Raw genomic sequence first — 25,081 nt, 5'->3', positions numbered from 1 at the left:
GACAGTAAAAAATAGAATATATCTTTAAACTCACAATAGAAGAGTAGACTGAGCTGATCTGACACTGGAGAAATGGAACTGAGCATCTAAAACATGTAAATAATGAAAACAATCTGGTGTTAATATGAACGTCACCACCTGATGTAATGATTTTAATAATGTCCCAGGATGATAGTAAAGAAAAAACCTATTTATTTATTATTTTTTCTAAAGCCGCTGAGCATCCTGTTTGTTCTGTGGCATACGATCATGTTTGAAACGATCACGACAAAAATAGTTTCACGTTTTATTAAATATGAACATAAATAACATAAATTGTATAATATTGGCTGCGCTGGAGCAGAGCAAAGAATCAGCACAACCAAACTATGCATTTTTGTTTTTTATTAATTTTTTATTGGATTTTAACATTTTACAGCCCTCCCACCCAGACAGGACCGTGCAACAGAAACAGAAAATATATATAAATAAATAAATAAATATATATACGCACATACATCCCTAGATATGCACATATATATAAATAAAATACAGAAAGTAAAATACATATAATAGCAACAACAACAACAATAACAATAATAATGACAATAATAATAGTATCAATAATAATAATAATAGTAACAATAACAATAATAATAATAATAATAATGACAATAATAATAATAATAATAATAATAATAATAACAATAATAATAATAGTAACAACAATAATAATAATAATAATAATAATAATAATAATAATGGCAATAATAATAATAATAGAATAGTAACAACAACAGTAATAATAATAATAATAATAATAATAGCTGAGTATGGTCAGCATAATATGTGGTAATATTAAAGGAAAACAATAACACAGGCACAGAAGTTCACCAGAAAATAAAACACAAACCACACAGAGTATACAATAAAACAAGAACTGTAGTAAAATAAATAAATAATAAATTTGCATCTTTTCGGGGGCTCTCTATTGATCCCCCTCTGCCCCCTCTGCCCCCTCTGCCCCCTCTCCACCGTACAGTCATCACTGAGTCTGATAGTTTATGCATTTTCAGCGCATTACTAACACCACTTACACTAATATAACAACAGGACTCATTTAGTGTGAAACTTGCATAATCCTGTGAGTCTTTGAACCCCGTCATGTCTCTGGCCTCGCACCTGGATTGATGTCTGAGTCTGTGGCCTGAAGTCGCTCTCTCTCTTCGGAGGCGGAGGTCTAATTGATTTATGGAGGTCTGGTTTGATGCACAACAGGGATGGAAGTGCTGATTTAGCCACTTAACTGAAGCACAGGCCACGAGAACAAGAGCAGGAGTGAAGCTGTGTGCTCCACCTGATGTGACACCGCGCTCCTGCATTACATCATCTGTCACTCACAGTTATAAATATGTTCGTTTTACTTTGTTCTGAGACTGAAGCTTTGATAAAATATGTTACTGCTCCAGGGGGAAGTCTGTCCTCTGCATTTGACCCGTCCTTCACGAGTAGTTTAATAGCACATTATTATTTGTTATATGCTTTTGTTTATTATCTAATATTTGTGTCATTTTAGTAAATTACGCATCTGCTCGCCTTTACGTAACCATGGCAACACACAGAACTTGGGCTACAGGTTTTCCAGAAGAATCACACGACAGAGAAGCTTCACACAGCTGACGACTGCATTATTATTATTATTATTATTATTATTATTATTATTATTATTATTATTTATTTTTACATTTTGAGTTTTTGGTTTATAGCTCCTTTATCTTGCTCATTCTCAGACTATTTTAAAATCAAATATTTTACACAATTGAACTTAAATGTGGTATTAAAAGTGGATCAGTGATGTTGTCACAGCTCAGTCTGAAGACGCTGCCTCCACTTTAGATATGAAACAGTTTGACCACAGAAAACTCCAGGTGCTGTCCCTGGTGCTGACTCCCTCCTCTACCTCCTCCTCCTCTTTCTCTCCTCCTCTACCTCCCCCTCTCCTTTTCTCCTACTCCTCCTCCCTCTCCTCCACCACCTCCTCCTCCTCTTCCTCTTTCCCCTCTCCTCCTCCTTCTCTCCTCCTCTCTTCTACCTCCTCTACCTCCTCTCCTCTTCTCCTACTCCTCCTCCCTCTCCTCTTCTCCTCCTCTCCTCTTTTTCTTCCTTCTCTCCTCCTCCTGTCCTTCACTTCCTCCTCCCCTTCCTCCCCTCCTCTGTTCTCCCTCCTCTTCCTTTTCCTCCTCCCCTCCTTTCCTCCTCCTCTCCCCCTCTCTTCCTCTTCCTCCTCCCTCTCCTCTTCTTCCTCTCCTCCTCCTCTCCTCTTTTTCTTCCTCCTCTCCTTCACTTCCTCCTCCCCTTCCTCCTCCTCCCTCTCATCTTCCTCCTCCTCCTCCCTCTCGCCTTCTCCTCCCTCTCTCCTCCTCCTCCTCCCTCTCGTCGTCCTCCTCCTCCCTCTCGTCGTCCTCCTCCTCCCTCTCGTCGTCCTCCTCCTCCCTCTCGTCGTCCTCCTCCTCCCTCTCGCCTTCTCCTCCCTCTCCTCATCCTCCTCCCTCTCTCCTCCTCCTCCTCCCACTCGTCCTCCTCCTCCTCCTCTTTCTGCAGGAGAGACTGAACTTGTTGCACTTTTTTCTGCTGTGACTCTACGGCGAGAGCGATGGACTAAATTAAATGTGATTTATGAAGATCAAGTGTTTTTTTTCCCCATTTGTTTTGCGCATGCGCACTGAGCTCCCGCTTAAATAGCGCGTAACAGGTGAAAGCGCAGGTCAGGCGCGTGTTCACACATTCCTCTCCGCGTGGACCAGAGCCACAGGTCTGTGCACCGCCTGAATGTGGAGGCAGAGCACCGCCTGAATGTGGAGGCAGAGCACCGCCTGAATGTGGAGGCAGAGCACCGCCTGAATGTGGAGGCAGAGCACCGCCTGAACGCGCCGATGCAAAGATGAAAAAGCAGAACGTGCGGACGCTGTCTCTCATCCTCTGCATGTTCTCGTATTTACTGGTCGGTGCCGCGGTGTTTGACGCGCTGGAGTCTGAGACGGAGAGCTCCCGGAGGCGCGTCCTGGAGCAGAAGCGCAGCGAGATGAAGAAGAAGTACCGCTTCACTGAGGAAGACTACCGTGAGATCGAGCGCGTGGTGCTCCAGGCGGAGCCGCACCGCGCGGGCAGGCAGTGGAAATTTGCGGGATCCTTTTACTTTGCCATAACAGTCATTACCACGATAGGTGAGTTTAAAGAGGCTGTAGTTTGATCCTGTTAAACGTGCGTTCTCATGTGTGTGAAGATGAGGCCTCCTGAGTCTGAGTTTCTTGTTGCTTCTCTGTGTTTTGAGGTTATGGACACGCAGCTCCGGGCACAGACGCGGGGAAGGTGTTCTGCATGTTCTACGCGGTTCTGGGCATCCCTCTCACCCTGGTCATGTTCCAGAGCCTGGGCGAGCGCATGAACACGTTTGTGCGTTATCTCCTCCACAAAACGAAGCAGTGTTTGGGCTGCAGGCGCACAGAGGTCTCCATGGAGAACATGGTGCTGGTGGGCTTCCTGTCGTGCCTCGGGACGCTGTGTGTGGGCGCCGCGGCCTTCGCTCACTTTGAAGGATGGAGTTTCTTCCACGCGTACTACTACTGCTTCATCACACTCACCACCATCGGCTTCGGGGACTTTGTGGCCCTGCAGAAGAAAGAAGATCTTCAAGAGAAAACTCCGTACGTGGCCTTCAGTTTCATGTACATCCTGGTCGGCCTCACCGTCATTGGGGCTTTTCTGAATCTCGTCGTTCTTCGATTTCTCACCATGAACTCTGAGGACGAGCGGCGGGACGCGCAGGAGCGGGTGTCCCTCAAGAGGAACAAGGGCCTTTTGGACGGAAGTCTTCGGATCCTGGGGGAGCGCAGGCAGAGGACGGTGCACAGGCGGAGACACAGCGCTCTCTTTCTCCCGATGGAGGAGGGGACCAGCCGCACCAACCTGATCTCCTCCCCCGCAGACGACCAGGAGAGACACGGGAGCCCCCGCCGCTCCCGCTTACACCTCCACATCGCCGGGGACAGGAGACCCCAGTCCAGCCTGAGCTCCCTGTGCTCCTGTATGTGCTACCGGCTGGGCGTCTGTGACAGTCCGCTCATGGCAGAAAACCACGGCTGCCATCTTAATTCTGTGCACTACAACTCGGTGTCGTACAGAATTGAAGGATGTTTGGCCGGATGTAGAGACAATACCGGGTTCTCTTCACCGGGGAGCGCCCTGTCCCCCAGACACGCCTTTCACGACTTTGCGAGGTCCAGGAGAAAATCTGTGTAATGAGAAAAGAGTTTTATGAATGTTCACTATTTTGAGAAACTTGAATTTGTACTACGGGGTTTGGTAAAGTCGGCAGGTGCACAACGGCGATACGACACAATTTGCTGCGAGAGCACACGGCTATTTTAAACTACACTTACATAACTACTAACTTTTCACCACACTAGAGCACACAGTCTGCCAAACGGGACACTCTGTCTCAATATGGACTCATGCAAAACGCTGAAAATGAGACTGAAACGACCTCATAGTTCTCAAATTCACTTCCAAGTTTCAGTTCTTCAACCGATTCATGGCGTTGTGTTTTGTAGTTAGGGGGTTTGTTTGGAGTATTTTCCTCTTTTGCTCTTCTCGGGGAGAGATTTGCACATTAATTTAGTGTTTTCCCTCACACAGATGTTGCCATAAACTGTAAATCACGAGGAAGGGCATTAAAACAGACGGGGCTGAACGTGGCGCCGTGTCTTTGTAGCAACATTTACTCCTAAAATAACCATAACATACAGTTTTTGACGTATTGTTCCACTCGCTGTGACTTTATTATTCCTGTGTAACCATAACTGGCAGCGTTGAATACAGGGTCTTCATAAGTAACGAGGGGCAGGGGGGTCTGTTGTCCCGGGCCCCAGTGTCTTAAGGGCCCAGAATGAGTCCCTCTTCCTTTTCATTTACATTAGAGGGGGGCCCCGTGTGAGGTTTCTTGCCCCGGGACCTCATATTTCCGGCTAAATTGACCAAAATGATGTCATATTTTTGGAGCGTCCCCATAACGACATTCACACAGTGTTAGGACAATCCAAAAAGTTTAAAACGTTTCTTTAAATGTTTTCGTTTAGGTTTAAGTATCAGACGGATGAGTTTAATATAAAGCTCAACAAAAAAGAACAGAAACGTCTTATTTCGAAGTTGCTATTTTCTATTTTAATTTTTAATGTTATAGCTCATTTTATTATACATTTTATTCTGAATATTACAGCTTTGTATATAATTAAACAACATTCACAATATGTACATGACCAGTCAGAAGTTTGGACTCACCCTCTCATTTAATATTTTTTATTTTACTACTTTCTACATTTTATAAACAGAAAACACCAAATATATGAAGTAAGAAGTAAGAAAAAAAGTTGAATAAATAATAAATATTTTTCGAAGCAAAAGGTGGTTATTTTGAGGATTTAAATATAAAATATATATTAAAAAATCACTTTTTTTTGCTGCTTTATTCCATATATCTTACTTAATATATTTCATGTCCTTTGTGTGTTTATAAAATGTAGAAAATAGTAAAAAAAAACAACAACAAAAACAACAAAAACAAATGAAATGTGTCCAAATCTTTTTACTGGTAGTGTATTTTTTCTTTCTTATTTCTTATATTCCATTAATCTATCCACCTTTACTGATTTAACATTATATATTTAAAACTGCACAGTCTGGTCAGACCAACAGCGCCCCCTGTGGGAGCTGCACTTTGGGGGATTTCAGTTGTTTGTAGCGACACTGACACCTCTGGCTGATGATTGTATTACGCACAGGGAGGAATGAGGATATTTTATGAAGTAATTATGAGTAAATGCATCTGGCAAACGCTCGTGACAGTTTTAATCGCCACCTGAACCGACGCTCATTTGTGTTCAGTTCTTTATTAACACGCTCGAGTCGTTCTTGTACATAATCTTCTCTCAGTTTCTTCGCATGTAAAAGTCTGTGTGACGCCTCAGTCCGGGTCTGATCCACAGAAGCCGAGGGTTAAATCTGTCACTGGACAAAGCGACGGAGGAGTGAAGACGTTCGGCTGTTCGTCCAAACTGCTTCTTCTTCTTCTTCTTTCATCCTCAGACCCAAAGGCAAACAAGGGAAACAATGAGGACAATGGGGCGGGGGAGTAGGGCCATTAAAGGTTGAATAAGGCCATTAATTACCGTTTCAACGTGCAGTCGTCCGTCACCTTTCGTGGTCTCGCTGTTTCGCAGATTTTGTGTGTTGTGCGTCCTGATTGGCTGTTGGACTGTAGATCATTGTGTCGTGCGTCCTGATTGGCTGTTGGACTGTAGATCATTGTGTCGTGCGTCCTGATTGGCTGTTGGACTGTAGACCATTGTCCATCAGTCTCCTCCGTGCCGTGTCTCCTGTCCAGTACAGAATGTGTTCAGACAAATTTACATAAACGTTGGATCTCAGTGTGACTCTGAAGTGCTGTACGTTTGCGATTTGTTTTCTCCACCGACAAAACCCACAATGTCGATGAAACGTTCTGCACCGACAAAGACGCCTACGAAGGTTTGAACTTTGAGAGAGTTTAAACGAGAGAGAAACGTGAGAAAATGTTAACGCCTGTGTGAGAAAAGTGTATAAAGTGTGTGGTGAGGGGTTTTACAGACAAAAACAGAGAGAATAATGTAAAAAATAAATAGCGGGTTATTTCCAGAACGTAACAGCCACGATAAACGAGGGACCACTGTATTTGTTTCTGTTTCAGTGTCGTTAGCGCCTCCTTCTGACAGATATAAGGCAGTGTCCGGCAGGAATTTAACCAGAACTGAAGAAGCGACTTGTCCGAGCGGCGAAACATCTTCACTCCTACGACGTTTTGTCCAGTGACTTATTTAAAACTTCAGCTTTTCTTATTCCGCATGTAAAAGTCAAAGGGCGGCGCGCGTCCGTGAGAATGTAAAAGCATGCGCGCTTTCACTGCAAAAGGCTTTTAATAATAAATGTCTGTATTTTGAAACGTTGCTTTTTGATATCCGTCCCATGTTCTCTTGGCGCCGCTGCCGCCCTTCGCCATATTTAGATGATGTCACTTCTTCCTATTAACTGTGATGCCTTATTCCGAACTCGGACATGACTTTTACCGTGTCCTCGTTAAGTGTTTGGGGATGTAGCGCAGATTTATGTAGCAGGTTTTTCAACAAACTTCCAAAACTGCTGGAAAAGAGGCGTTTTGCAAAAAGAAGGTGTATTTGATGTCATGTTTGTATCAATAAATATAGAAAACGCTGCTGTTCACGTGTGTTTTGAGTTTTTTTATGAATGGTGCGTAATTGGAGAATGTGCTAAAAGGGATTTGCTTATACCAACAATATCGTCAACGAGAACGATTAGCGTGCGTTCTTGCCCTGAGTGTCCCCGGGCGGGCGTCGTGCTCCATCTGCCGGTGCTCCGCAGAGGGCCCTTCTCGCTAAATGGAAAAGTAATTGAGCAGAACACAAGGCGCACGGCTCGATGTTCAAATCCATCTCCCCCAAAATCACCCAGAAAAAAAACAACAAACAGGCCACATCCACTGCACCTGACACACATGACACTTTATTTATGTAATATCCCCATGTTTTCATATATTTACAACACGTGCGCCCTCTACAGGAGAGACACAAGCACAAACAGAGCTGCACCTGTGCGCTTTGTCCACACGAGGGCAGTATACGACCATGGTAAAAATGAAAATGGAGGTTTATTTTGCAGATATGTTATGATGTGACATGTGTGCAGAGGTTTGTGCTTCGTCTGCTGATTCATCTGCTGCTTTTGAGTGATTAAAGGTCCTCAAAATGGCGTCCAAGGAAACTATTTGCTCAAACTAAAGTACTGAAAAGGTAGAGTTAGTTATCCATACTATCCTAAACTGTTGTGTTCATGGAATAAACTTGACTCTAGACTTCTAACATGCAGAAGCTTCAGTTTGTAGCCTGCACGCTTTTCTCACTCTCAGTAAATGGACAGGCCTCATGTGAAAACTCAGAACCTCCAGAGTTCACTGCACGGGCCGCACTAGCACTGACTCACGACTGGCTGCAGGTGCTGAGGTTTAGATAGAGAGGATTCAGATCAGAAAGAGGCATTTTAGGGTTAAACCGACTGGATTTAGACATTAAAATCAGTATTACAGTGGTTATTCAAGTTTTTTTTTATAGCGGATTTAAAACAACTTCAGCTGAACAAAGAGTTTCACACAAAAAAAAAGAAACAAATATCAAAATTCAAAGTATATTAGTGTAGTATTTAGCAGGGGTCTCTAAACTTTTTCCTCCAGTGAGCTACTTTTACAAAATGACGATGCCAGAGAGCTACAGATTTCGTCGGGCGCAAGAAATTGAGTAAATATTAGTGTCACGGCGAGTCTTAGATAGAATAAAGTTAGATCCTGATAAAGCATAAACCATTATTAATTTATTATTCCACAAAATTAGGCGTCAAAATGAGACTTTTACAGTGGTAATTAATCAAGTTTTAGTTCGTCAGTACAATACATATAATTCAGAAGTTTTTTTTTCAAGGTTTTTAAATTTCTAGACATTTTTTCTTCATTTCTGGTGGATTCAAAAACTCAAAAACGAACGAAGCAGCAACAGTCATTTTGTTAGATATGAAATAAATGTGATAGATTTAGAGGGATATTTAGTCTGCTGCAAACACACAAGCCCCGTGTGCGATAAAACTTGATATATTACATTATTTTCAATATAAATATCTGAGCTCTTGGGGGCCCCCTGCTGGCCTCGGGGCCCTAAGCAGCTGCTCAGTCTGATTATTGTCTGAACCGGCCCTGCTCACACATTCACTCACCAGTGCACACAGACAAATGGGGGGTGAGGTGTCTTGCCCAAGGACACAGGATTCAAACCGCCAACCATTGGATCAGTGGACAAACGCTCTACCAACTGAGCCACCATCACTACTGTGCGTTTTTATATATGGACCTTGAATCTGAAATAAAAAGATGACGATTTCTTCCTGTTTGTTTGTATCTACCTGCAGCTGACTATTTATTTTCTTCCACTAGGGGGCAGCACAACACTATAAATCGTAAAACAGAGCGGCGCACCACCGTAAACCCTCTCCTCTTCCTTTGCCCTGATATAAAACGTGTCTTACTCAGATATAAACGTCAGAACAGGAGTCTGCGTCCGACGACAATTAAACTCTTTCTCCCGGTTTTGACGTACGCCTAAATAAATTGCGCGCAAAAGAAGACAACATAATCTAATGCGTTGTCTCTGGCAGCAAAGTCATTAATGGTTTTGAGATTAGGACGCGGTGCCGCCGTCGTCACTGATGTGTGCGTGAGATGGAATTAGCCCCGCTCAAAATGACAACTGGAATCTTTTACAGCAGAGAGTCATTCCTCATCGTGGCAGAGTAAATGATGTTTTTGTGTCTGGTGCATTGTGGGTAACAAATGACACAGACAGATCCTGTTTTATTCCTCCGCGCTGGCACATAATCGATAAAACTGATAATATCATCGCTTTAATGGCTTGTAAAGGGTTCAAAATATCTGGCGGCCCTCGTGACGGTGACATACATCCGACGATACACGCTCGAGAATCCGTCTAATACGAGCGTCTTTAGGAGCAGCTGACGACGAGATTACGGGCTAAAGTCGGCACATTTGACCTTATTGGAAGAAAAAGGCCTAATGACAGACGTAAAATGCTTTTTCAGACGCTCAAAGTCGTATTTTTTATTCACTCCAAACTACACAGCTGCCCTGAGGTAAACGGAAGTGATTATAAAGCCCATCTCTGCAAAAGACGTTTAGTAATTCAAAATTTATGACTCTGTGGGACGAGGCTAAAGCTAATGCTAAAGCTAAAGGTAGTATAGTGTAACCTCCAAACTTCTTCTGGTTCAACCTCGTTTTGTTCCCGTGGTGATGTTGGTTGGATACTGGACATTCTAGCGTACGACAAGCAAGCGTACAACAAGCTAGCATACAACAAGCTAGCATACAACAAATATTCCATTCTGGGCTTCATTAGAGGCTTTTCTTCTTCGGCTACATGTGAGAATAACACTATGACCTCAGGGTTATGGGGCACTTTTATCTGATTTGAAAGGGTTTTATTATTTTTAGGCATTTTAAAAAGTGTATTTGAGGTTTTTTTTCCTCAAAAGCTTTTAGGGCATTTGACCCAGTGACCCTAAACCAGGTTTGAATGTTCTTCTTAAATTAGTACAACACAGCTCTTTATATTATGTTAGTTTTTTAGGCATTTTGTAAAGTAAAATGTGTTTTAGGTGTTAGGGCATCTGGCCCACTTTGGAGTCACCTGGAAAATGCTTATTTTGTTGTGTTAAAGAGCCACAGCTGCCCTGGGGCTGAGATGTGGCTGCCACTCTGTGCCAACAGTCTATAAGGACCCGACCAATCACCCAAACACACCACAACAGAATAAGGCTAGCGTACGACAAGCTAATGTACGAGAAGCTAGCGTATGACAAGCTAGCGTACAGCAAGCTAGCATACAGAAAGCTAGTGTACAGCTAGCTTGTAACAAGGTAGCATACTATAAACTAGCGTACAACAAGCTAGCATGCGACAAGCCACCATACGACAAGCTAGCATATGACACACTAGCAGACAACAAGCTAGAACACAAGAAGCAAGCACACAAGAAGCTAGCACACAACAAGCTATCACACAACAAGCTAGCACACAAGAAGCTAGCATATAATAAACTAGCACACAACAAGCTATCACACAACAAGCTAGCACACAAGAAGCTAGCATATAATAAACTAGCACACAACAAGCTAGCACACAACAAGCTAGCCAGCCAAGCACCACCATCTTGACCGCTACAGACCAGTACCTCCCTCCACTTTCTGTTCTGGATGTGAATCAAAAAGCACAAAATGGACGCCACATTTGTCAGTCTGCCCCGAGGCGGCTGTAGGAGCTGAGGGAATAAAACCGTGCAGGAAAATCTCCACGTACAGTTTGTCTTTTGTAGCGCCGAGGTGGAGGTGGAGCGGACGTTTTCAGAGACACGACTCAATCTGGTTCAGCCCTGTTCCCCGTGAGTCTTTGGTTTTATTTTATTTAAATTTTCATATTACAAGTTTTCATCCGTTCTGAACACGGCCGAGAGGAAGTGAATTATCTTCTATTTATATTCAAAATGTCAAACTTGCAGGAAGCAGGTCTCAGTCTAAAATAACAAAATGGCAGCCTGTACTTTTGATATTTGACATTTCCAGCTCCAGATAAAAGAGCCGGAGCAGACGACACTTCCTCTGTGGCTCAGTGTTTGCATCTACGGCTCAGGTTAAGGCGACTCACTGACGATAAAGACGTGAACAGACGGTGATTAGACTGAGGTAAACTCTGGATACACAAGGGGAATTATTTGGACGCAGTAACTAACAAATAAATAAACAACAACAACAACAAAATTATAATATTAAAACTAAAATACAGGAGCTTCAGGAGGTGGACAACTCGTGCTTAATATGATTGTGGAATTCTCAGGAAAAAAAAAGAAAATTCGTACAATCTATTTGAAACTTCCCATTCCCCCTAAAGCACATGTGTCAAACTCAAGGCCCGGGGGCCAAATGCGGCCCGCCATGCCATTTTATGTGGCCCGTGACAAGGTAAATTTAAATGTATGATTGTCTTAAAATGTCACTTTATCAGGAGTTACACAGACATATTTTTTATATCTTTGCAAATTTAAGACAAACCATTTTGCTGATGTGGCGCTCGGGGAAATTGAGTTTGACGCCACTGCCCTAAAGCTAAGAAAGTCCATTTAAAGTCTTTCCGTCATACGCTCGTCTAAAGAAATACTCAGACGGCGTTTTGGGATGGATGACGGTCGTTGTTCTTTCTGCGATGTAAATATTAAATCGACAGAACACGTGTTTTTTGAATGTACGTTTTCTAAACCAGTGGCTTTTCCGCAGGATTCCGAATTTAAAAGATTTTACCAACAAGGACGTCATTTTTGGTGCTTTTATGTGTGAAGAAAAATGTGAAATGATTTTAAATGTGATGTTTTTTATGGGGAAATTCTTTATCCACAAGTGCAGGTTCTCAAAAACAAACCATCCCTCTTCACATTTCATAAAGAACTTTGTCTTTATGATGCTAAAAAACTTTAACATGTAATAGACCACATGTGTCAAACTCAAGGCCCGGGGGCCAAATGCGGCCTGCCATGTCATTTTATGTGGCCCGTGAGAAGATATTTTAAAATGACAGTCATGCCTTTTAATTTAAGTCTGTGCTGCTTTAATGTTTGCACTGATAATAAACTCATGAGATTTTACCAGCAAGTGGAACTGAGAAATATTTGCAAATAATCATCACAAAATGTTCGTGAAGAGGAAAATTGTCGGCGTGGAAGGAAGTTGGAAGGAAGAAAAGTGAAGGTGAAAACAAGTTTGTGCTTTGAGGAGAAAAACCTGTATGTTTTTTGTGTTCGACATTTTGACACCAAACATGGAGCTAAGTATGAAAAAGTGAGTCTGCAAGAAAAACAATAAACTGTCCAATAGTTAAAAGTCCGTATTTGAAGCAGAGCTGACGGTCTGTGAGGAGGTGTGTCCCGACCAGATACACACTTTTAAAAATGTCAGTTTATCACAGATTCGTTATTTAACAAGTTAAAAAGTAATTACATTTATTTTACATGACATTCTGTTACATTTAATGACATTTATCCTGCTGCACAGTCACATCTGGCCCTTGATGGCGGCCATTTTGCTGATGTGGCCCTCGGTGAAAATGAGTTTGACGGCCCAGATCTAAATGTTATGGACGACCCGTAGTATTGTGCATGTATGTATAAATATATAGATCATTATGTCACTTATTATTATCCTTTCTTAATGTTTTGTATTATTATGCACTTATTAATTTAATTTAATTTCCTCATCTGCATTCCTACGTAATACTTAATTGTGGAACTTTTCTACTTTGCCACAAATGTTATAAACCTTTATTATTATGAATTAAAAATAAATAAAATAAAAATTATATATTGTAGCATTCTCAAAAATGTAACACAAGAGATAATTCAAGGATGGTCTTTACTTCCAGGTGGAGGCAGAACAACAGCGCCACCTACAGTCCGACTTCTTCAGGACAGTTTCCCAGGTGTGTGAGAGTGAAAACGTCCTCGTCCCACTGATCCGTTGAATCCCCCACGCAGAGCTCGACGTGGGCTGACCAGCAGGAGGAGTGGGTGGAGCTCGCGGGGTCAAATCAGGGTCACAGGGTCAAATAACTTTTCTGTTAAATCAGATCAATCCTGCAAAATCGACTTTTTTAGAGCTTTTAGTTGTTTCCGCTCAACATTTACTCTCCTGAAGTTGTTTTTGGAGTGATTCGTGTTGAAGTAATCTTTAATTGCTTATTTTCAAGACGCTATTTTGCCGATCTGCCCCCGTTTACACGCCCACTGTGACACGCCCACTGTGACACGCCCACTGTGACATGCCCCCTGTGACACGCCCACTGTGACATGCCCCCTGTGACACGCCCACTGTGACACGCCCACTGTGACACGCCCACTGTGAAATCCGCGCTTCCTTTTCCAGTTTTATTTTCTTAATCGTTGATACTCTTAGGATTCGGCAGCGTCGCGTCGTCATTTTGGCCCAAATTTTAAAAAACGTGCTGCTCTAGTGTGACGTGCATCTGTCCATAGGGGGCGCCGACAGCTCCGCGGCGCTTTGTCGTGATGACGTTTACGGCCACGTCAGCTCCCATTGGACACCGCAGTTTGTTTGTTTTTTAAGTTGTTTTAGATGAATATTATGATTTAAAATGTGGAAATTATATCAAAATCATCCACAGGGGTCAGAGATGAGAACTATAGAGACTCAAGCGCAACAGAGACATAAGTCAAATCTGTCAGAACTGATCACAAACGCTGAAATCCTGCCGTCCATGTGAAATTCTGACCCAACGACAGTCCCCCCCCTCCACATCAGCTCAACCAGAGGAATCAATAAAATGTGTGTTTGTCCCAGCGCATGTGTTAGTCCCCGAACAATTAGCCAGTGCAGCGCTAAGTGGCTAATCGCGCATGGCCTGTTCCCTTCCCTTTCCCGTATCGATCACGCTATCCCCATTTGGGACTACTTTTTCTCCGCCTGCCACGTCTAACTGAAGACAGGTTCCACCGCGGTATAGGGGCCTTTGTTCTTTTGCCTGTAAAGGGGAGTCGGTAATGGAGTGTCAAGTGCGTGCGTGCGTATAAGGGACGTGTGATTGTGGGGGCGGGGCGGTGGGGAGGGTGATCGCCATAGAAACGCCGCTTTTACTCCACTGTTGTAAAAAAAAAGTGACATTCTTTAAACCAGAGACTGAACTCATTCGAGGCGCGCTGCGTTTGTAGCGCTCAGATCCACGTTTATGCGCTAATCTATATCCGGACCGATCTGTGTCGTCTCTGTGTAAATCAGAGGTGCGGGCTAACGGCTTTTATCACGCTCATATTATGATGTTACTATTGATCGCTGTAAAAAATGCTTCGCTCTGAGGTGGAGATGTGCTGCGTAGGAAGAGAATGCCGCTCGCCATCAACACGTTAACGGGACGCTGGTTTATGTTGTCGTAAAATTACGCAAAGAGAACAGTTTTGCTACATATAGTGGGGGGAAAAAAAGTATTTAGTCCGACACCAACTGTGCAAGTTCTCTGTAATTTTCATCATAGGTTCACTTAAAAAAAATCCAGAAATCCCATTGTTTTAAAGAATTTATTTGCAAATTATGGTGGAAAATGGTCAATAACAAAAGTTCATCTCCATACTTTGTTATATTCCCTTTGTTGCAATGACAGAGATCAAATGTTTTCTGTAAGTCTGCACAAGGTTTTCACTGTTACTGTAGTTTAGCCCGTTCCTTTTGCAGATCTGCTCGAGGGCAGTGATGTTTTGGGGCTGAGCAGCACAGACTTTCAATTCCTCCAAAGATTCTTCAATGCCCTCGCTGACAGAAGGAGGTTTTCGCTCAAAATCTCACGATACACAGCTCCGTTCATTCTTTCCTTTACACGGATCAGTCGTCCTGGTCCCTTTGCAGAAAAACAGCCCCAGAGCATGATGTTTCCACCCTCATGATTCACAGTAGGTCTGGTGTTCTTTGGATGTATCTCTGCATTCTTTCTCCTCCAAACACGACAAATTGAGTTTTTATCAAGTTGTATTTTGGTTTGATCTGACCCTGTGACATTCTCCCAGTCCTCTTCTGGATCGTCCAAATGCTTCTATCAAACTTCAGACGGGCCTGGACATGTCCCGTCTTAATCAGGGGGACACGTCTGGCACTGCAGGATTTGAGTCCCTGGTGGTGTAGTGTGTTACTGATGGTCCCTTTGTTACTTTGGCCCCAGCTCTCTGCAGGTCATTCACTTGGTCGCCCCGTGTGGTTCTGGGAGTTTTGCTCACGTTCTGGTGTCTACAGTTTTGTTTGTGGTTCCTTTGCTCTTTGGTCTTGTCCATAGTGGAGTTTGGAGTCTGACTGTTTGAGGTTGTGTCTTTTATACAGATAACGAGTTCAAACAGATGCCATTAATACAGATAACAAGTGGAGGACAGAGGAGCCTCTTAAAGTAGAAGTTCCAGGCCTGTGAGAGACACAAATCTCGCTTGTTTGTAGGTGAACAAATACTTATTTTACCGAGGAATTAACCAATTAATTGATTACAGGCCTCTCTCATCTTTTTAAGTGGAAGAACTTGCACAATTGGTGTCTGACTAAATACTTTTTTGCTTTATTATGAAAAGTCTTTGACAATACTAACCCAGAAGTTCACTGCACAAAGTCTTGGCTGTGTTGCTAATACAAAATGTACTTTTCCTTCCAGGTTGCCATAGAAAATCATTTGCCTCACAGCGTGGCACAGTTCTTATAGAAATCTCACATCGTGCTGGGTGTTGTTCTTTTGCATCCAATATATAAATGTTTTGGTTTGTGGGAGTTTTGAGGACTGTGAAGTTTTATATTTCACTAAAGTTTAACTAAATCTCAAAACTTTACGTCATATTTTATAAAACACAGTGGAAGCTTTGTCTTTCCTGAGCCACTGTGGGAACCCAGGACACACTTTATTTGGACGAAAGAAGCGATGACATTGTTGGGTTTTCACCGTCTTTGTAGAGACTTAGGGACCGCACTAAAAACGAGTCTGTTTCCATGGAGACGAGCAGGTCACCGTGACACAGAGTCAGAGTCCGCTCACATAAAAAGAACATGCTTCACGAGATATTTATGAAAACACTTGTAATTGAAAGATTGGAGGATAGACAAGTTTAATGTGACACTGCGGAACGCCATCTGGTGGAGAGGGCGGCAAATTGCAGTCATAAAAAAAATGTACAATCTTAATTTTTTACATTATTCTCTCTGTTTTTGTCTGTAAAACCCCTCACCACACACTTTATACACTTTTCTCACACAGGCGTTAACGTTTTCTCACATTTCTCTCTCGTTTAAACTCTCTCAAAGTTCAAACCTTCGTAGGCGTCTTTGTCGGTGCAGAACGTTTCATCGACATTGTGGGTTTTGTCGGGGAGAAAACAAATCGCAAACGTACAGCACTTCAGAGTCACACTGAGATCCAACGTTTATGTAAATTTGTCTGAACACATTCTGTACTGGACAGGAGACACGGCACGGAGGAGACTGATGGACAATGGTCTACAGTCCAACAGCCAATCAGGACGCACGACACAATGGTCTACAGTCCAACAGCCAATCAGGACGCACGACACAATGGTCTACAGTCCAACAGCCAATCAGGACGCACGACACAATGGTCTACAGTCCAACAGCCAATCAGGACGCACGACACAATGCACGTTCATATTCTGTAAAAAAAACCAAAAAAACATGCAAAATCGCGCTTAAAAAAACAGCAAAACAGAGAAATCGTGAAAGGTGAACCACGATTAATGAGGGACGACTGTAACCAAAAAATAAATATGTTGAAATACAGTTGTTCCACGCGCTTTAATCTCCTTAACGATACTCTCAAAAAGCATTCAAGAAAAATCTGGTTCAGCCTGAGGGGGGCACCTGGATCTGAGCCTCATCATCACGAGCCGACAGCCCCACAGCACAGACCCCGTTTGTCCAAAATCATGTCCAAAATCATGTTCTACCTCCAGGAAATTTCCGTCAGCTTATATTTCCACAGAGAACATTCCAGGTAACGCAATAACATCACATCAACATCACCAAAACAAGCACAAACTTTACTTCTTGACTTGGTTTTTGTCCTGATGAGGATGTCCCCAGAACGTGACCGTACTGTAACCCCGACCCCACACTTCAGAAAAGACCCTCCAATACTTTTCCATACAGCATTTACTCCAGCTCCATGTTGTTTCACTTTTACAAAAGGCTGTCTGCTCACAACGCATCACGTAACCTCCCAGAGACGTCGCCATGGGTCCGCTCACTCCTGACAGCAGCGGCGCACTGGGCCAAACCCGTCCTAAAGCTTCCGTTTGCAGATTAACGCGACGCTTTGTCTCATTTTCAGACGTGGTTTGAGGCTGTTGGAGAGAAAAATCGCCCCGGTGCCGTTTAATGAACTGGAAAGAACTGCAAAAACAGCGGCTTTCGTTTAAAACCTCACAAGTAATCAATGTGGCTTTATTTTTTTTTAAGTCGCGGCCAAATGACTAATGACACAATTACGGTCCGGCAGTGGCAGCGAGCGCGATAGGGCCCCCTGCTGGTGGGGTGAACGCGTGTGCGGCGGAGACGGGGGTTGTCACGCAGCCAGCCGCTCCATTTGTTTAGAGACACAATATGGCCGTCTTGGCGGAGTGCTAAAAGAGACGCCGAGGGAGCTGCTACTTGTCGGGCCAAGTTTCTGTTGTCGTGCTCTGCTTTGTGTGCGTTTGGTGAGACCACACTGTACCGACACTCAGAGCCAACGTCAGAAATACTCTGGCAACGATTCAAGTGTCATATTATTCACTGAGCCTTAAAGCAACACCGCGGAACTTTCTGGCACCGGGTTACCTGCATCATTCCATGGAAGGTTCAAGTTAAGACCAAACATTTTCTTTCATTTTATGCCAGAGTAGAGAATAATATAAGACGTAAGAGTCAGGTTTGTGGAGATGCGAGCTTACTCACTATAAAGACGCATGTTTTTCACTGCAATATGACGTTTGTAAAGTTACACTGTGAGGCTTTAAGAGCAGACGGACATTTTGTTTTAAGGATTTTTTTGGTCACATTTTTAATACAGTGGTCCCTCGTTTATCGCGGGGGTCCCGTTCTAAAAATAACCCGCAATAGCTTTATTTTTTACAATTATTCTCTATGTTTTTGTCTGTAAAACCCCTCACCACACACTTTATACACTTTTCTCACACAGGCGTTAACATTTTCTCACATTTCTCTCTCGTTTAAACTCTCTCAAAGTTCAAACCTTCGTAGGCGTCTTTGTCGGTGCAGAACGTTTCATCGACATTGTGGGTTTTGTCGGGGAGAAAACAAATTGCAAACGTACAGCACTTCAGAGTCACACTGCTAGCGATCAAACCGACCAATCGAGCCAATCAGGACGCACAACACCACGCACGTCCCTACTCTGTAAAAAAAAACATGAAAAATTGCACGAAAGAAATCTGTGACACACAAATGTACAGCACTTTTTCACCTTCAAGGAACTAATAAGTGCTTTAAGTGTCTTGCTCAAGGACACAACAACAGCATTATTCAACCTGTGGGGGAGTGGATCTGACCGCTCTACTGATGATGTTTATGTCGAGAGCGGGATTTGAACCATCAACCTTCACATCAGTGGACAAACTCTCGACCAACTGAACCACCGTCGTCACGTTTATCGTCACAAAACAGAAGCGCCTCGGTGGAGGTCAAGTCCGTTTTGTTTTTTGTTGTTTTTTTCTGCTTATCTTTGGAACACCCACTGAAAAGTTTTAGAAAACTCGTTAAAAGAAATGCTTGTTGTTTTTACCGGAGTCATTAACGGCTCGAAAGCCACAGTCCAGCTCCAACTGCAGAAGGAAACGCTCCACGTTCACTCACTTCACATGAGCAGAGCCAGAGAAGAGAAGAGAGAGAAGAGAAATGTGACGCTTTAAAGTTTCTGTGTGATTATTGTCACATAATTTCAGCGCATAATTTCATTTGTCTGTTATTAATGTTCATATCTTGATTTACAGACACAAAAGTGAAATTAAAGCCGCAAGCGGCATCGAACGGCCCTTCGCACTCGGCCGACCCGGCACTCCCTGTGGGTGGCGCTGACGCGCCACTTGTCCCTTTTTTATTGGGGCTTTGGACTGCACTTTTCACCAAACAAGTCAAAACACATTGGAAGTGCTGATGCACAAAATGCAAAAACATGGGTTTTCTAGGCATCGCCATGGCAACACCGTGCAAAATACAAACTTGGCCCCTCGGACTTTTTTGTCGGGGACGACCTGAAGAATCACTGTGCCAAATTTTGTGTTCGTCGTTGACGGTAGTAAGTCGTTATAAGACTTTGAAATGTACGAAAATTTGGAAATTTTCCCATTAGGATAACATGGGCGCTTTCGCAATGGCAACCCAGTGAAAAATATGACTTGGGTCTAATTGACTTTTTTGATCAGGATGACATGAAGAGTCATGGTGCCAAATTTCACATTATTCCATGAAACTAATATTATTCCCATGAATGGGAAAAATTTGGAGATTTCCCATTAGCATAACATTGGCAGTTTGGCGCATCGCCATGGCAACACGGTGCAAAAAAAAGCATGGGTGTCATTGACTTTATTGAAAAAACTAAAACAAAACAAAACAACTGGTTTATTAGTCTGTCTACTGGTTTATTAGTCTGTCTACATATCCAATGCTCAAAATGCTCAGTCTCCCCTTGTGATGTTGTGGTTTACAATATATCTGTAATGAGCAAGACAGATTTAGCTCAATTATATGAAAACTAGGTACAGCCACTTTAAACAGCAAATTCTACCATAGAATCCTGACTGTTCTCCAGCTCACATTTAAATGAGGCATTCTATAATGTTGTCATGAAGTCATGTGACCAGCTCTAGAACACTCACCTAGCAACCAGTGTTGCCATGGTGTTCTCGTCACCATGGCAACGGTGACAAAGAAATCCTTTGACACAAAGCAATCGATTTGTAGTACTTGTTAGATCAAACTCAACGGTCACAACAAAGTCAAGTGCTCTTGTATTGCTCTTGTATTGCTCGTGTATTGTTCGTGTATTGCTCAGATATCAAATTTTTTGACCAACCTAAATACATACTGAAATGGCTTCAGGATATCCCTCCAGACTAGATCAAACCCTGTTTAAGTTAGGGGAGTACATCGTCTTGGACGTACTTGGGGAAGGGCATTTTGGTGCAGTCACTAGATGCTTTCACCCTCAGACTTTAGAGATCGTGGCAGTTAAAACCCTGAAGAACGCCAGTAGCAGTCTCGAAAACGAAGTTGAGATCTTGGAGGAGTTGCGCCTCTTACAACCAGACAAGTACAATATTGTCAGGTTCATTGAATACTTTGCAGAACAGGACTCCGAATGCATGGTATTTGAAACATTAGACAGGAGCCTGTTCGACTTTATGAACATGAGAGGAAAGCTATTGTCTTTGTGTGAGCTCCGTCCAGTGGTACAGCAGCTCCTGGTGGCCTTTGACGGTCTCAAGACGGCTGGGATCATTCATGCAGACCTAAAGCCAGACAACATCATGCTGGTGAACCACAGTAAGCAGCCTTTTAAAGTCAAACTCATTGACTTTGGCCTTGCTGGTTATGCAGACATGATGGACTTCCTGAACATATGGCAGCCTTTTCCATACCGAGCTCCAGAGGCCACTCTAGGCTGCGACGTCACTGAGGCTGTGGACATGTGGTCTCTAGGCTGCACTCTGGCAGAGTGTTTCACAGGATACCGTCTTTTCAGTGGACACTCAGCCTACGAAAATCTCAGGACAATCGTCGAACTGGTAGGACTTCCAAGTGCAAAAGTGCTCCAAAAAGCACATATGGCTTTAGATTACTTTACAAGCCCTTCTGGTGACTTCACACAGTGGAGACTTCAAACCTTAGATGAGTACTATGGCAGACAGAGAGAAGACATGCCCATGGTCTCAGATTGTCTAGCTGGAATATTCAGCTCTTTAGACAGTGTTTTTCAGGGGTCTCATACAAGAACGGGAGACCCAGAGCACAGAGACAGATTGGCCTTTGCTGATCTCATAAAGAGACTTCTGGACCTGGACGATGAGATGAGAATCACTCCCAAGGAGGCACTCCATCACCCCTTTGTGACGATGGAACATCTGATCGGTGATGACAGTGAATACAGTGAGAACGCTCGTGGCCTCATGGCCTTAGCTCTTAAAGGGTCCACCACTGTGTCTGATTTGAGCCCTCCTGAACAGCCCAGTCCACACGTCCCACAACATGTACCAGAGCCGCTCTGGGATGAGGAGGAAGCAATAAGACCCACGCAAACACTGGAGCACATAGACAACACAAAGTGTTTCAACCAGGGTATTCTAGAGACTCCAATGGACAACGAGGAAAACATGCAACCTGTCAAGTACGTCAATGGGTTTTTCTATTTTGGCCTTGAAGATCCAGTTTGGAATGAACCACTTAATGTAGGAGAAACAAGTGTCCCCCAAATACCTCAGTGTTTGAACCCAGCTATTCTAGAGCAGCAGGGAACAGCAACAGAACTCACTGAAGCAAACATGTCCAAAAACTGGTGTGATTATACTTCTGAGGACGACGAACTCCTCTACAGCCAGGAATTCGACCTGGAGATGGAACTCGCCAATCAGGACCAGACCTCTGGACCATCTGAGGAGGTGGTCCAAACCTCTGTAACTCTTGAAGAGTTGGAGAGGGAGCAGTTGGAGCCTCAAACCCAACAGAGGTCTGAAGAGGAAGAAGACCAGAGCTTGAGCTTAAACATGCTCGAATTTGAAAAGGCCTCTAAAGCTGCTCAGGCTTTAGATGCCAGAGAGGAACGTCTTCTCCAAGAGCTGGAAGACCTCAGGTATGTTCGAGAAATTGACCACAAACAGCACCAGGAGGAGAAGCTCAAGTTATTGAACAAAACTGAGCTGATCATTGCAGGTCATAAGAAGCAACTCCAAGGCTTCAAATCTGAACTGCACACAGTGAAAAAGGAGAACAGACAATTAGTGAGAGAATCTGAGGAGCTGAAACGTAGGATTAAGATCAAAGATGGAGACGTAAACCAGCTTGTCGAACAGCATGAGGAGGACAAGAGGAAAATGAAGCGGATTATTCAAGATCATAACACTGAAATGAAGAAAAAGGACAGAATAACCCAAGAACTCCAAATTGAACTGAACAACGTGAAAGAGGAGAGAGCAGCACTTATACACCAGTCAGATGAACTGAAGCACCAGCTTCAGTCCAAAGATCGCACTATGGACGCACTGCAGAAACAAGTTGCTGAAATGAAAGACATGCTGGAGCAAATTCGAAAAGATTCCAGACAAAAATCCAAACAGTGGGAAAAGGAAAAACGGAATCTTCAGACGGACGCTGCCAATATGAAATCCAAACTCCACAAAAAATCTTCAGAAAATACAGAGCTGACTGAGCAGAACTCTCAACTGAAGCGTGCACTGGCAGATTTCAGAACGGACATGTCTGCTCTGAAACATGAACTGGAAACCAAAAAACAAGAGGCGGCTGTCCAGAAGGTCCAGATGTTGCGGCAAATGGAAGACAAAGATACGCACATCCGAAAGATGGACGAGGAGAAGGACGCCACTTTGAGGACCTGTGAGGAGGTGAAGGAGGATCTCAGAAAGACACAGAAAGAGCGCTCCCTGCTGATGGAGAGATGCAGTGCATCAGACCAGCAATTGAAAAGAGCAGAGGTAGAGCGCTCCCTGCTGGTCATTAAGAACAACGTGTTACAGCAACAGATAGAAGAGGAGAAACAAATCAAAACCGAACTAGAGGAGGAGAAGACGGCTCTCTTAAAGACCTGTGAGGAGCTAAAGGCAGAGAGCTCCCTACAGGCTGAAAGCTGCAGTGCGTTGGAGAAACAGCTGAGGAGCACAGAAGAACAGCACTCCCTGCTGGAGAAGATGAGCATAACACTGGAGCACGAGCTGGAGAAGAGGAAGAGGAAATGGTACAGGAGACTGTTCCGCGTTTAGACCCTTTCTTTTTTGTGATCAAATTTTTTTATTGTTTACATAATAACAAAAACACAATACCCCCCCCCCCCCCAAAAAAAAACAAAACAAAAAAAAAACAAAAAAACGAAACAAAAACATCCCGAGCTCATGGTGATATCCTACCCCCCCTCCCTGGGCTCCCTGGGAATACATATATAATGTGCATGTATATATATATATATATATATATATGCATGCACATTATATATGTATTCCTATACCCCTATACATTACTATACATACTATACTTATATTATACACTTACACATATATATATATATATATTTAGTGTAGACCCTTTCTCAACCCCCCACCCTGTTCTGCACATGAACAATAACTTAAAAAAAAGGTTTTTAAGTTATTGTTTAATAAAAAAATTAAAAAATCCATTCATTTTTTTGTCTTCTTTTGGGTTAATTATTATTTGAACCACCTTATCCATGGTTTAGTCTATTTTAGGTGTCGGCAATATTGGGTTAAACTTGAGTCTAAATATCTAAAATCTAGCTAATGTACTTTAACAAACTTGTCGTAGGGTTTTTATCTGACAGACTCCAAACTGAGGCAGCCTCATCGGGACATATAGTTGACTCAACATAATGACATCTTAACAAAACAGCCATTTTGAAAGTATAAAAATCCATGTGACTTTTGCAAAAATGATCGGATCTGGATGGACCCAATGTAGCACTTGTGTGGTTTGATGAGCTGGACATAATGATTTTGTGACAGTGGCATTTGGTGGTTTTCGAGCAGGACAGACTGCTCTCAGTTATGTGTTATCATCATTGCTGGAGCCGTTGTACTCCCCATAATTCTTTAGAGTTGTAGGTTTTTAAGTTTCCTTCAGGTTCTTAAGTTTCCTTCATCTGAAGGAAACTTAAGGAAACTTCAGATGAACAATTTTAATTGTTCTAATTAAAATGGTTCATCTGAAGGAAACTTAAGGAGCTGAGCTCAGACACAACCATATTTGATTACACAGGCCACTTTACAGCACAGGAATAGCAGGGTAATATGTTTATTACACTGCTATTGAAGTAAAGTGAGCCGCTGTAATCCCCCATTCGTCCAGGAGTAGCTAGTAGGTAGTAGCTAGTCAAGTGTGATCCCATCTTCTCTACAAATTGTTCTAATTAAAATTGGCAATAAAAAATACAAAATTAAAGCCACAAGCGGCATCGAACGGCCCTTCGCACTCGGCCGACCCGGCACTCCCTGTGGGTGGCGCTGACGCGCCACTTGTCCCTTTTTTATTGGGGCTTTGGACTGCACTTGTCACCAAACAAGTCAAAACACATTGGAAGTGCTGATGCACAAAATGCAAAAACATGGGTTTTCCAGGCATCGCCATGGCAACACCGTGCAAAATACAAACTTGGCCCCTCGGACCTTTTTGACGGGGACGACCTGAAAAAATATTATTATGGCCACGCCCTCGGACGCACCGGAAGTCGGCCATCTTGGATTGAAAATTCCAAAATGCAAAGTCAGCGTTTTCGCTGACGTCACATTTTCGTCAACTCCTCTGAAGGCACTTCACCTGCAGGGCTGAAATTCACTGTACATCATCTAGACAAGTGGGGCATCAAAAGTTATCCAATTTATGATGATCCCTATTACGGTTTCCGTGCGGCGAAGCCGCAAAATTCCATCAGAATTTTTGCAATTTTCAAAAGTCAAAATTTGCTCCCGTTTGCGCATGCAAAGTCCGATTTGGCTCAAATTCGAATCAGTTGTAAAACTTTCGGGCCTAAAGCTACTCATTATGATAGAAACTAAATTGGCGCGATAGCGCCCCCTACAGAACATGTAATAAATTTGTATGGAAG

At 43.1% G+C, this 25,081-nt stretch overlaps 2 protein-coding genes across 2 annotated transcripts; both read left to right on the top strand.

Annotated features, from left to right (window-relative positions):
- The first annotated feature begins 2,747 nt into the window (after nt 1-2,747).
- kcnk15 (potassium channel, subfamily K, member 15) lies at nt 2,748-4,734 on the top strand. Its single transcript, XM_033969228.2, has 2 exons — nt 2,748-3,203; nt 3,311-4,734. Exons 1-2 carry the CDS (start codon nt 2,921-2,923, stop codon nt 4,276-4,278), a joined length of 1,251 nt encoding a protein of 416 aa, XP_033825119.1. The 5' UTR covers nt 2,748-2,920; the 3' UTR covers nt 4,279-4,734.
- Nucleotides 4,735-19,862: 15,128 nt separating this feature from the next.
- On the top strand, nt 19,863-23,289 carry LOC129456380 (interaptin-like). The gene has a single exon (XM_055222998.1). The coding sequence runs from the start codon at nt 20,328-20,330 to the stop codon at nt 23,226-23,228; it is 2,901 nt and encodes a 966-aa protein (XP_055078973.1). The 5' UTR covers nt 19,863-20,327; the 3' UTR covers nt 23,229-23,289.
- The last annotated feature ends 1,792 nt before the right edge of the window (nt 23,290-25,081 follow it).

This window comes from Periophthalmus magnuspinnatus, chromosome 7 (assembly GCF_009829125.3).
Source record: "Periophthalmus magnuspinnatus isolate fPerMag1 chromosome 7, fPerMag1.2.pri, whole genome shotgun sequence".
NCBI classification, from domain to species: domain Eukaryota; kingdom Metazoa; phylum Chordata; class Actinopteri; order Gobiiformes; family Gobiidae; genus Periophthalmus; species Periophthalmus magnuspinnatus.
The sequence above is the reverse complement of the archived record's forward strand: the minus strand, read 5'-3'. Positions and strand labels throughout refer to the sequence as shown.